Source organism: Pygocentrus nattereri, chromosome 2, assembly GCF_015220715.1.
Source record: "Pygocentrus nattereri isolate fPygNat1 chromosome 2, fPygNat1.pri, whole genome shotgun sequence".
NCBI lineage: Eukaryota > Metazoa > Chordata > Actinopteri > Characiformes > Serrasalmidae > Pygocentrus > Pygocentrus nattereri.
Genome location: NC_051212.1, coordinates 3,537,132 through 3,551,074, shown reverse-complemented (window position 1 = coordinate 3,551,074; position 13,943 = coordinate 3,537,132). Strand labels below are relative to the sequence as shown.

Genomic DNA, 13,943 nt, shown 5'->3' with positions numbered 1-13,943 from the left:
GCCACTTCATTAGGTACACCCAAAGTCCTTATAGGAAAGTCTGTTCACTTGGCATAAATCTTTGCAACGCCCCCAGGCAGTTATTTCCAGCCATACAAAATACAAGACCAGGGGCCGTATTACAGAAAATTCTTAAGTCTGAGATCTGCTTTGTTGTCAGGGCAACATCAGTTAAGACTGAATTTAGGACAGAAGCCATTACAGAACAACAATACTTAAGTCTATAATCTTATTTCCAGATAAGTGATAAGAAAAGATGCTGTAAGTTAGGATTCTTAAATCATGATCAGTTTTGCTTCTGTAATATGAATTTGTAAAAAATCTTATTTTGACCTGTCAGATCTTAACTTATGACAAAAAGATAAGAATTTTTTTGTAATACGGCCCCAGACTCTTATCGCTTTTTACGAGGAGAGACCAAAATATGCTAAATTGAAGGACAAATGACCATTTAAAAACCTGTAAAATCTAACAAAAACCTCATCAGTAGTTTGTAGCATTTGGCTCAATAATGCAAAAACGTGACTTTTTAAGTTGGGGAAGTTCCCCGCTACTGCCACAACATCCTTGACCCTTCCCCACTCACAGTATAACCGGTAAGCCGATGGGCTCTTTTTCTTGAAGGGTGGGATTTTCACCATAAACAAATGCTGTGTTGAGCTTACAAGCTTTCCTATTCATATTTTAACCCTCGACCAGTATCATTTACAGCATTTCTGGTAAACCTTCTTGTATCTACGCTCATTTTCTCACCCTTCAAACAGCTCCACTGACCATAAAGTTTCACTTTGTAGTTCCACAGTTACAGACTGTAGTCCATCTGTTTCTCTGCATACTTGGCTACCCTGTTCTTCAATGGTCTGGACACCCACGGAGCAGGTATTGTTTGGGTGGTGGATCATTCTCAGCAGTGCAGTAACACTGACGTGATAGTGGTGTGTTAGTGTGTGTTGTGCTGGTACAAGTGAATCAGACACAGCAATGCTGCTAGAGTTTTTAAACACTGTGTCCAATCATTGTCCACTCTATTAGACACTCCTACCTTGTCAGTCCACCTTGTAGATGTAAAGTCAGAGACGATAGCTCATCTGCTGCACAGTTTGTGTTGGTCATCCTCTACTCCAGAAGTCTGCAAATCTGGACCTCTGGTTTCTGTTCCTAGATTTTGTAGCTACTGGTAGTTAATGAACTTGTGATTGTGTGGTTGGCCACCTTGTGTAATACTTAGTAGTTCTTACAAAATTCAGGACTGGTAATTCCTGGTACAAGGAGGAGTATGTAATGAAGTGCCCGGTCCAAACTGGGATATTGAAGGTTTCTTCAAGACCCTTTGTGCTTACTGTAACTTGGCTCAGTTAGTTTAAGCTTCTGAAGTGCAAGATAATGTGACTAATCCACAGGTTGATTTCATTCTTTTTGACAACATACCTCTCAGCCTTGGTGCTCTTCCTGCTGTAGCTGTGTTTTAATATCTGATCACGCAGCTGCCATAGTTTATATTTTCCTCCTTCGTGGCTTCTCAACCATCTTCCCCTCTGTAATTCAGTTCGCCACTTCATATTATCTCAGAAACAGAAGTGTGCAACCTTGTTAGCACTGATCTCTTCAAATATCACCTTCTGGATTCTCTACAGAAAACTGCCTTTCCTTTGTAAAATCCTGTTCAACTGACCTGCTTGAAATTATGTCTAGCAGTTACAAAAAAATTTGCAGTGAATTAATTTAGTTTTTTATATTTGCTTAGTAGTACACATGCTAACTTTTTGAGCTTTTGTGCAGTACCTATCTAAAATACCACATACTTTAATATCATCAATAATATTCTATACTGCCGTATTGCTATAATGTGCATGCAGTAATCTGCTTTTTCCTTGTCTTTTCTTTCTGGAATGATCTGTATACACGCCACTGTGTCAAATAAATAAATAAATAAGCCAAGCCTTGAATGGCATAATATTAGGCCTAATAGTCTTAACAAGAATTCATTAAACAAATTCATGCAGGAAGTTAGTATGGGATTTTTTTTTTCCTTTTGATTCCTGTAAGTGTTGAGTCTTATGATGGCTTCAAATAGCTGAAAAACACTGACGAGCTTGTTTGTGTTTAATGTTAAGAGTGCTTAATGTTAATGTTAAGAGACCAAATATTCTGTATAGGCTTTAAATCTATACATAAATCTATAAAGTTGCAAGAGAGGGTGGACAGAATGACTTCCATTTACATATTAAATCCTGCAGTGTAGCTTACATGGTGGTTGGTATAGTGCAGTGGGTAATACCGCTGCCTTCTACGCTGTAAACCTGGGTTCAATCCCCCACCTGTACAAGTACCCTACACTATACCAATAAGAGTCCTTGGGAAAGACTCCTAACCCTACCTTCAATTTATCAACTGATCAAATTGTAAGTCGCTCTGGATAAGAGCATCAGCCAAATGCTGTAAATGAAATAACACTATTTTTATTAAAGGAATGAACACATGTCTATGTATGTTATTGTCCGTTGTTTATGTGCTCACTTATGTTTAAGGGGTACCCACCTTTTTTAACCACTATTTAAAACATTCCTGGAACCTCTCCAACCTATGGCATCATTTCTTAGAGCTCAGCCAATTAAATTTTCTGACACTTGCCAACATCCGCATTCCTTTTTCTTACATTGCTTAAAGTAATTTGTTTTTAGAATTTAGTTTCTTAGTTTGACATTTGCTTAATTTATGACTTTTGTTTCCCCAATGACATTAGACATTAGACAAACAACATACATTCATACATAATTAATTTTTTTTTTCTTTAACTTTAAGGTCTGCCAACAGCATAAAAGGTACTCTATCAGTTTCAATCCATTTGAATAATTTGATATGCTTTAAGTACAGAAACATTTTAATAGTTTCAGGCAATGCTGCTATGGTTAATCCTCAGAGTTACGAGTAGGGCATTCATTCATGGGCTCAGTGTGGTGTTTTTAGAGTGGATTAATCTGTTTCAATTCTGAGCCTGAGATTTGAATCCGTGCCTCTTTGGCACAACTGGCAAAATTCTTTACTGAACAAAGTAACTTTCATGTGAGAATCATGAGGACAGACAACATCAACAAAAAGGGAAAAAAGTGGCATTGGCAAGAACAAAAAAAAAGCATTTGTGTTTAAATCTCTCCGAGGTCTTCAAATCTGGACCTTGAATCCAGTTCCCAGTCCTGGATTTTGTAATCACTAGGACGTGTGATACTAGGTGGCCAAATAGTTACAACAACAGTTCCATTAACCACCAGTGACTACAAAACCTAGGATTGGAAACTGGTGAAAAGTCCAGACTTGAAGACCTGTTTTATTTCTCTACTTCTCTACGGGCCTGTCAACTGACGGCTCCGCTGAACTGCCAGCCAATCCCGGCAGAGGGGGCGGGGCTTGTCGGAATCGAGGTGGAATTAAAAACAACTTCCCCAGCTCCTCCAGGCTCCAAGGTCACGTGGTTACGATGTGAAAGCCCCTGGAGTCCAGCAGGTGGCGCTAATTCTGTAACTGCGCTTCTCCAACCCCAGTAAAGAGGTGACGCAGAAGATCTGACCAGCAGTCCACGCAGAGTTGTTGGAGAGAGGAACGGGACCTGCAGAGCTGAATGTAGGTGTGTAGCACTTCTGCACTTTCTACACATCCATGTGTTTCAGACACAGACTCGGAGGAGAGGTTGGAGGGCGGCTCATGCGGGGAGTTCACTCTTATACTGGAGATTCACTGCAGACGTTAGCCAGATCCAGACATGCTGTCATATGATCTTTTGTGTGCTAACGTGAAGAAGTGCTTGCATGTGTGTGCGCGTGTTCTGAGCTGTTCCATGATTGAATGTGGAGCGGAATAAGCTTTGAGCGTGTTTACATGCACTGAATAATCCAATCATAATCGTATTTCTACAGTTATCTGATTATTCAAACGGTCATGTATACTGTGTACTCAGATGTCTTCGATCAGCGTGAGGTCTCAGGCTAAGAAATCCGATAATGAGAGGTGGATTTTAGCTCAGTAATCAGATTTCTCAGTCCTGTAAACTCTTACTCTGATTTCTTTCGGGTTTCTCAGTCTGCGCATGAGTGAAAACAGACGGCGGTACTGGAAATAAGCAGCAGCGTCACCACAACATGCAGTAAAACACTTTTGGAGCAACGTTGAAACCAAATACATGCTTGGCATAATGAAGGAGTTAAATATTCTTCATCTTTTAGATGTTTTTAGCTAAAGTGGTCCGATGTTTTCGTTTTTTTGTTTTTTTTTTTTAAATAAAAAAAGGTGCAACATGAACTTTTGAGTTTTACGTTACGTTTATGTTACGTCTTCTGTGAGTTTATTGGCTGGTCGCAAAGCAGAAATCTGATTACCGTCTGACTCATGTAGACCTGGAGTTTCCCAATTATCTGATTACTCAAGCGCATGTAAACACATCTGTGATTTTCTGCAGTTATCTGGTTATTAAGTGCATGTAAACGCACTGAATGTGAAACGTGCATTTAAAATGCAGTCAGTGAAAATGTCATTTTACTCTGCTGAAAAAAACCAGTACTGTACCAGTATGCATTTTATGCTGCTCTGTACCAGTATGGGGCTGATTGAGCTGGTCAACCCAGCATGGTCATGCTGGTTGTCCTGCATACCAGCATTAAAACACAACATTTGCTGGTTTTACTGGTGACAAGCAATGGTGGATTTTCGAGCAGAGTAAGTTCACCTAATTTGGTTTTCAGGTGTTTTAATACATATTGTAGCCTTCACTGCTATTAAAAGAGACACTTGTTGTGATATTTTATTCTCCAGCTGTTTTTGACCACAACTATTCTGTGCATAAGCAGAGATTTCTATTTTCTATCAGCTGGTTCGCTACCCAGTAAATGTCCATTCAAACAGAAACAGTGGTGTGGTGAACACTGTTAAGCACGTTTTGCCGCTACAGCAGCCGACAAGGCCATTCTTGGCATTATTTTCAAAGAATTTTCAGAACTTGATGAAATGGGTTTAAACAGATGTTTAATATGTCAGCATACTTGACTGCACAACATACATGACTGCAAGTGTAGAGGACTTTTAGTAGAATCCAGACATTCTCCTGGTTTCTAGCTCTGCCCTCTACATTGAGTCCTCAGTCCTCAGTGAATAAATCCTGGAGTAACTTAAAATAAACATGCAAAAACATTACTTCAGTATGCTACAATATGTTGTCTTGATTAAATAGTGTGTAATATTTTGGGCTTTCCAAAAACTGAAATATTTCAGGAAATGTTTGCTTATACACATCTCTTGTATAATGGAACTGAAAAATTTGCTTGTGTAATAGACTGGGTTTGAAAGGTGATGAAAGCACAATTATTCAGTAATACCTTAAGTCTTAAAGGGGCAGCCGTGGGCTGGAGAGGGGCAGTCATTGGCTGGAGGTTAGGGAACCAGCCCTGTGACCGGAAGGTCTCCGGTTCAATCCCCTCGGCTGACAGTCCATGACTGAAGTGCCCTTGAACAAGGCACCTAAACCCCAATTGCTCCCCAGGCGCCTTGGCTAGGGCTGCCCACAGCTGCGGGCAAGTGTGCTCAATGTCCCGTAGTGTGTGTGTTCACTAGTGTGCATGTATGTGGGTGTTTCACTGCACGGATGGGTTAAATGTGGAAGTCTAATTCCACAGTGTGCAAAACACAGTTGGCAAATGGTTCTAAATTCTTAAAAATATCTCCATCCATCCATTTTCAAAGCCGCTTCTCCGTCAGGGTCGCAGGGGGGTGCTGGAGCCTATCCCAGCAGTCTTCGGGCAGAAGGCAGGATACACCCTGGACAGGTCGCCAGCCCATCGCAGTAAATATCTCCATTGAAATAAATATCATTAGCCAACAGAGACTTGTAGCAAAGATCAGCATGATAGACTTTGTGGATAAATAAATAATGGAACACTAAGTATTTAGTTATGGCAGTGGCATGCCCAATACTTGTCATGGTGATCTTTTCTGCCCTATTTAAAACAAACAAGAAATGATCCACAATTGGTAGGTTTCATTGAGTTTCATTCAAAAATTTCCTGGCCATCAGAAAAAGTTACCCATTCGGTGCTCACCAAGCAGGGACCTGGGACCTTTTAACTTGATGATTCAGATCTTTCAATTTTCATCCTATAATATCCTAAGAGCTGATCAGTGATGTAAAACAAATGAACCATCAAATGCAAGATTGAAATACCATTGGCTATGAATTGGTATCAATTGATTTTCATATGTTTGGACTTTTGACTACTTTTGAGTTTGATTTTCATGGATGAAAATCACATCACAAATTTTGAAAACTAACATGTATATTAATGCCATCTTTCGTACCAATTCAGAAACTGACAGTGGCACTGCGTAAGCCTGCTGTATTTTAGTTTTCAGTCTGTTCTAGTTGTATGGCTAAAATCAAGCTAGCCATTCGAAACTACACTGTCATGGTTGCAGCCCATCAAGCATGCATCAGGATGGCAGCAGAGATCTTGCTTGTAGCAGAGAACAAAGCTTATATGACAAACAGCACACTAAGAAATGCAGAGGTTATAGACACTATATGGTGGACAAAAGCTGAAGGGCTTTGAATGACAGTGAGAGTGTTACAGCCACTGTATTCATGAGTAAAGCAGCAGGCAGTAGCAAATTGAGGAAATACTGAGGAAATACCTGCAGAATTGTTCATTATACAGCTCTTATAAGAGGTGGTGGGACTCCCAGTGTTGGTTAAATTTTTTAAGATAAAAGGTTTTCAGAGGACAGAAAAACACTTCAGACTTTGTGCAAAGGTCCCTTTACATTAAATTTGCACACCTTTTTTTTCATCTGAAAAATAGTTGTGAGTACATCTTAACAGTCCATCCCTGTCCTCAAACTATATTGGCTATCAACCGGTCATGAAGAAAGGCGATCGGTATCAGCCCCAAAACCACAGATTTGTAGAGTTATGTTGTATTTTGCTTTGAGTTCTGAATATTGCTTTATTTCTTTTTTTCCTCTTCTAGAAAGACTGCTGGAAGTCTTCTCCGGTTCCTACATCCACCCATATAGTTTAAATTTTATTTTCAGACAACAACGTGAAGATGTCACACACAGTATAATTCAGAGATTAAAGCTGAGTTAATAGAATCCAAAGGAAACTCCAGTTCCCAGCACACATCCTCTGGTACTCTCCACATGCAGACAAATATGGGCAAGGAGAAAAAACACTTCTGCTCAGAGTGTGGCAAGAGTTTTGCAGGACAAAGTAATCTTAGAAAACATGAGCGCATTCACACAGGAGAGAAACCCTATCACTGCTCTGAGTGCGGGAGGAGATTTACACATCCGAGTAATCTCAAAGCCCATCAGCGCATTCACACTGGAGAAAAACCATATCACTGCACAGAATGTGGGAAAAGTTTCAATCAACAGCGTAATCTCCTTCTACACCAGCGGATTCACACAGGAAAGAAGCCTTATCAGTGCTCAGAATGTGGGAAGAGTTTTACTCATCAGAGTAATCTCAAAGTACACCAGCGTATTCACACAGGAGAGAAACCGTATTGCTGCTCAGAGTGTGGGAAGAGCTTCAATCAAAGGGTTAGTCTCCAGCTACACCAGAACATTCATACAGGAGAGAAACTATATCACTGCACAGAATGCGGGAAAAGTTTCAATCAACAGCATAATCTCTTTCTACACCTGTGCATTCACACAGGAAAGAAGCCGTATCAGTGCTCAGAGTGTGGGAAGAGTTTTACTCAACGGAGTCACCTCCAAACCCATAAGCGCATTCACACAGGAGAGAGACCGTATCAATGTTCATGCTGTGCAAAGAGTTTTAGAGACAAAGATACTCTCAAAAAACACGAGCGCATTCACACAGGAGAGAAACCCTATCACTGCTCAGAGTGCGGGAAGAGTTTTACTCAACAGACTATTCTCCAGACGCACCAGCGCGTTCACACTGGAGAGAAACCCTATTACTGCTCAGAGTGTGGAAAGAGCTTTAATCGACTGTGTACTCTCAGGGATCACCAGTACATTCACACAGGAGAGAAACTGTATTCCTGCTTAGAGTGTGGGAAGGGTTTCAGCGAAAAGAGTGGTTTGATAGTACACCAGCGCATCCATACTGGAGAGAAGCCGTATCACTGCCCAGAGTGTGGGAAGAGTTTTGCAGACAGAAGTCATCTCACAAGACACCAGCGCATTCATACCGGAGAGAAACCGTATGGCTGCTCAGAGTGCGGGAAAAGTTTTAGAGACAGCAGTCATCTCCAGAAACACTGGCGCATTCATACTGGAGAGAAGCCGTATCACTGCTCAGAGTGTGGAAAGAGTTTTAGAGACACAAGTCATCTCCAGAAACACCGGCGTATTCATACCGGAGAGAAGCCGTATCACTGCTCAGAATGTGGAAGGAGTTTCAGACATTTGAACACTTTAAAGAAACACAAGTGCATTAAGAAGGAGGTGAAAAATTCTTGACACCTGACACCTTTCATTTCTGTATGTTTACTTCTTTGTCATTTATGATCCATGCATGTAATGTACTGTCCTCTTAGAGTCTGAGCAGGAATTTCTGTACCTCATTCCTCTTTACAGTGACCAAAAGAAATTGTCAGTGGACATGTCAATCTCTAATTTACTTCTTTGGTCTAAAATGTTTAGAGATGAAGAGAATGATTTGTGGTACTCAATGATAACTGTGTTACACCACGCAAAATGTGCAGAGCCCTGTTCATACCGTCACCTTAACAGTGATCAGCACACCAATCTCTCTTTTTCCACGGTGGTGATGAGCCAATGCATATTTAATACAAGCACTTGTTTTGGTGCCAAAATGGCCATGCTACAGCTACTACGACCCAGTTTACACCTGGTCACATCATGTGATTAGTATCTGGATGATATCCTGATAAGATTGTAGCCACATGCAAGGCCACACTTGGGCCTTGTTCCAGAGTGCCAGCCCAAATCCAGTTTTTGGCATATCTATATTTGTATCCAGATAAATTTTTGGTAGTCTGGACAGCAAAAAAACTACATGAAATCAGATTTTTATAAAATGGAATCCAGACCACATTTGAAGGTGGTTTGAAATGCAATTCCGATCATTGTTACAGATGCGTCTTGTTGTGGCCACTCCGGCCGCTGAAAATTGGATTGTTTTTTGCATCTCTCACATGAAAAAAGTGATGAAGTGCTGGGATTCAAGAAGAGAACCAAAAAATCTTGATTATGAAGAGAATTCTGAAGAGTTTGGAGGGCAAAATGATGCACCTACATCTCTCCTGCATCTCTGAAATCTGCGTCAGTAGCATAGCTATGTAGTTACTGACGCATACGTCATTACCACAGCAACCCATGCAGATAGACTAGTGATGTCTGGACACACAAATCCAATCTGATCACACTGTAAATAACAGTGTAGACAGTTGTGTCAAAAGATCTGATTTGAGAAACAAATCCGATTTGCCTGCAGTCCGAACACAGCCTTGGGGATCGAACGTGTCTCTGATAAGTGTTTGAATGCCTTTAAACTGCCATAATGTGACTCAAATGTGTCTCAGACCACATCCTGAAGTGGTTTGAGTGATGTTTTAAATGCGTCTTTGCTGCATTCACGCTTGCATTTTTATGTGGCCTCATCCGGATATAATCCTGATATTCAAAATGCATGAAGTGACTGGGTGTAAAGGGGTTCTAACAGTTTGTAACTACTAATTCAGAACAAGTTTTGGCAGTCTTGTAATCTTCACCCTGCTCAGATTTTAATTTTTGGTGACATCAACTCACAAACACTAACAAATTTCGCCACTCCTTTTTACTCTGTCAAGCTGTTAGCCGAGATACTAACACAGCAGCTGGAGCTGGATAGGCTATTCAGCTAAAACGATAGAAGTGATGAAAATGATGAAGTCCCCGCAAAGTCCCACTGTTGAAAAAAAGACGTGCACTGAAGCAGATACAATTTGCCAAAGAACACATCAACTGGCCTAAAGAGAAATGGAGAAACATTTTGTGGACTGATGAAAGTAAAATTGTTCTTTTTGGGTCCAAGGGTTCACCAGTTCACCAGACAAACCCCAAACTCTGAATTCAAGTCACAGTACACTCTGAAGCCAGTGAAGCATAGTGGTGCAAGCATCATTATATGGACATGTTTCTCTTACTATGGTGCTGGGCCTATTTACGGCATACCAGGGATCATGGACCAGTTTGCATATGTCAGAATACTTGAAGAGTTCATGTTGCCTTACGCTGAAGAGGAAATACCCTTGAAATGGGTGTTTCAACAAGACAACGACCCTAAACACACCAGTAAACGAGCAAAATCTTGGTTCCAGTCCAACACAATTGAGTTTATGGAGTGGCCAGCCCAATCCCCGGACCTTAATCCGTTAGAACACTTGTGGGGTGACATCAAAAATGCAGTTTTTGAGGCAAAACCAAGAAATGCAAATGAATTGTGGGATGTAGTCAAAGCATCCTGGGCTGGAATACCAGTTGACAGGTGCAAGAGGTTTGTTGACTCTATGCAACATAGATGTGAAGCAGTTCTAAAAAACTGGTTGTACAACTAAATATTAGGTTAGTGATTCACAGGAATGCTAAATCCTAAAAAAAAAAAGTACATATTTTGAGTTTGTAAAGACAAATGAAGACACTGCTTTTTTAACAGCCCAATGTTAATTTTTCTTATTTTCTGTAAAATAGTTAAAAATTATTTACTTTTCTCTTCATGTTTTGATTTAGAAAACTGTGCAATGTTCCCAGTGCATGGAAATAAAAACTATTATAAAGATTTTGTGCTTAACTCGTGTTTTTGAACACACTGCTATTATTTTGTACACTACTGTATCTTGAGGTATTGACTTAAGCATTGAGGAATATCTTTACTTTGGCGATCTGCTGACTTGCCTGAAATTTGGCTACGAGTTATTAAAAATTTCTGCAGTAAATTTCATATCTGTTTAGCAGTACAGATTCTAATTTTCTGTGCTTTTGTAGAGTACATATCTGAAATAACCTTTTAATAATGCCAGTAATATTTTACGATTCCATATTGCTGTAACGTGTGAAGTAACCTGTGTTTTTTTCACCTGTTTTCCTTCTGGAATTATTCTTTAGGTGTGGTCATAATGGGTCCTGAAACCTTTTAGTTAAAAAAATAAATAAATAATATAAAATAATAAAAAATAAAACTCCTAAACATGAAATACTATATCTATAATAACCACAAAGATGAAAATAAAAAAAATGTTCTAGTCACAGGAGTGGCTTTTTCTTTATTTAAAACAGCAGATTTTGCTAAAAAGAGATAGAGTTTGCTTGTACATTCAACAGTGTTGTGCTCTGAGGTGGGGAATAATAGGAGAGGGGCACTTGGGCACAGTTTATTTGTTTATTTATTCACTTATTTATTTACTACTGCCCCTATGGCTCAACCCCCAGATCCATACCTAGGTGCAGTCTGGCTGGTAAAACAGACTTGTTACTTTACTCACCCGCAACCTGTCAGTTAATATGATTTTCATTTAATAATAATAACAATATTCTGATTAAAGAACACATACCTAGTTTCTGTATTTAATTGTCCAATGTTTGGGCACTCACATTTAAAGGTTACCTACCTTTTCTTAACGACTACATCCCTGTATGAAACATGCCTGGAACGGCTCCAAAACATGGCAGCATTTCTTGGAGCATAACTCTCCTGCATTGCGTAAAGCACATGGCCTTTTTTATTTTAAAAAATGCTTCTAATTTTTTTTATATTTGGTTAATTTCTGTCTTTTTCCCCAGTGACATTATATCCCACTTTTATTCTGCATAATTTGAGCTTGATATCATGATAGATGTCACATATAAATGTCATTTTTTTATGTATAGGCTAGGCCTGATAACTGTATAAAGGTTACTCTCAGTGTGATCTTTTTAAAGTAGATTAACTTGTTTAAATTCTGTGTCTGTGGTATGAATCTGTGCCTGGTTGGCACAACTGGCACAGTCAGCTTCATATGAGAATCATGAGGGCAGACAACAACATAAAAAAGGAAAACGTGTCACAAGCAAGAACAAAAAAATATATATATATAAATTCATTTTCTTACCAGAATAATGTATGTCCAATATTCAGACTGTCTTTGTAAACCTTACCACAGGGCTGCCTAGTCCTGGTCCTGGAGATCTTCCACTCTGCAAAGTTTAGCTCCACACCTAATCAACACAGCTAATCCAGATAATGAAGACCTTCTGAATATTAGAGACAGGATTGTTGAATATGAACTCTTCAGGCTGGTAGATTTCCAGGACTGCTGCCTTACTAGGTCAGTTTAACTGTTTGTGGGGATCTAGACATCTACAGATCATGATCAAATGTTTAAATGGAACCCCTGTCTCTGAAACACACTCATAGTGCACTTGATCGAATGAAAATCACCAGAGAAGGTTTATAAACACAACAATCACCAGAGACCTAAAGTGGGATAGCAACATCAGCTTCACCATCAAAAAAGCCCAGCATAGGATGTACTTCCTGCTTCAGCTGAGGAAGTTCAACCTGTCCCAGCAACTGATGGTGCGTTTCTACACGGCCATCATAGAGTCTGTCATCACCACGTCCATCACAGTGTGGGTCAGCTCATCTACCAAGCATGACCTCCACAGACTGCAGCGCATCATCAGGTCTGCAGAGAAGACAACTGGGGTTAATTGTCCACATTGCTGGAACGGCATGTCTCCAGAACTAAGAAGCATGCAGAGAAGATTTGCACTGACTCTTCCCACCCCAGACACCACCTGTTCCAGCTCCATCCCTCTGGCCGGCACTTCGGCCAGATGAGGATCAGGACATCCAGACTACAGAGGAGCTTCTTCCCACAAGCCATCACTCTCTTGAACAGCTCAAATCCATCCATCCATCCATTTTCTAAGCCGCTTCTCCATCAGGGTCGTGGGAACAGCTCAAATATTACACATAAACAACCAGTGCAGCTGCACTTCTTAAATATATTGGTCTATAGCTTATTTAAGCAATAAAACACAAGAGGGAGTGTATTATCACGAAATATAATCTAGAGTGTTCTATTGCTTTTATACAACAGTTGAATAAAGTAAGAAATTAATTAACTGGGCCGTGAACGCAGCATTTAATGTTTTAATGTTCGCAGTTCCTTCAACCAAATTGTAGTTTCCTAACAAGCAATTTGTTTCTATGCCAGAGTAATGAACTCTGCTTACTTGCTGCAGAGTCTGCTGTAAGCCTCACCTTTTGAAGTATGGACTGAGCTGTACAACTGTTGCAATATCAAGTTCGGCTAGTTTTGTTCTTACAGCCCGTTTAGTTTGGTGATTGTTATTGGGTTCATTTCTGGCTGATTCCAGGTTGTTCAGCTGTTCTTCTGAAAAGCTGCTCAGCGGTGACGACAGTTTGGGAATTTAGTGTCGTCTCGTCTTCAGAGTCTGACCAAATCGGCTGTCAGTCAGATGTGATCTTAAAAGTGTCCATTTTCTGTTTGTGGCAAAGTAAGAAGTTCAAAAAAAAAAACGTTCAAATGGCTCGAGCGTCTCCTACAGCTGTCAAAGCTTAGCAACGGTATCTCAGTGGAGTGATACGGTGCTTGTGGATGAACCCGTGATGTTATGGTGAAATAACAGCACAGTTAGAACAATTCTCAGCCAAGGAGCTCGCGTGGCCGGAACTCACTGCTATATAGTAACACTCAACAATCCATCCTCTGTAACACAATCACAGACCAACATTTCTGGTCTAATGAGGCAGGTAAGTGAGGTTACCCCTCTTACCTGCCTTATTACCCCACTTACCTGGCAGTTCACTTATCATCACTGTACAACTTTTAACTGCTGCTGCACTCAGCACTTTAACTGAAGACACATACTTTACAAGGTGGTCTGAGTGTGTGGTAGGAATTCACATTCTATTCTATTGT

At 40.1% G+C, this 13,943-nt stretch overlaps 1 protein-coding gene across 1 annotated transcript in view; it reads left to right on the top strand.

Moving 5' to 3' along the window:
* Positions 1-5,793: 5,793 nt before the first annotated feature.
* The window catches only part of LOC108442765 (zinc finger protein 423-like), a 47,863-nt gene continuing 39,713 nt past the window's right edge, over positions 5,794-13,943 (top strand). Inside the window, exons 1-2 of the mRNA XM_037531961.1 lie at positions 5,794-8,469; positions 12,437-12,678. Coding sequence (XP_037387858.1) covers positions 7,180-8,469; positions 12,437-12,678 — 1,532 coding nt within the window. The 5' untranslated portion in view covers positions 5,794-7,179. The remainder of the gene's footprint in view (positions 8,470-12,436; positions 12,679-13,943) is intronic.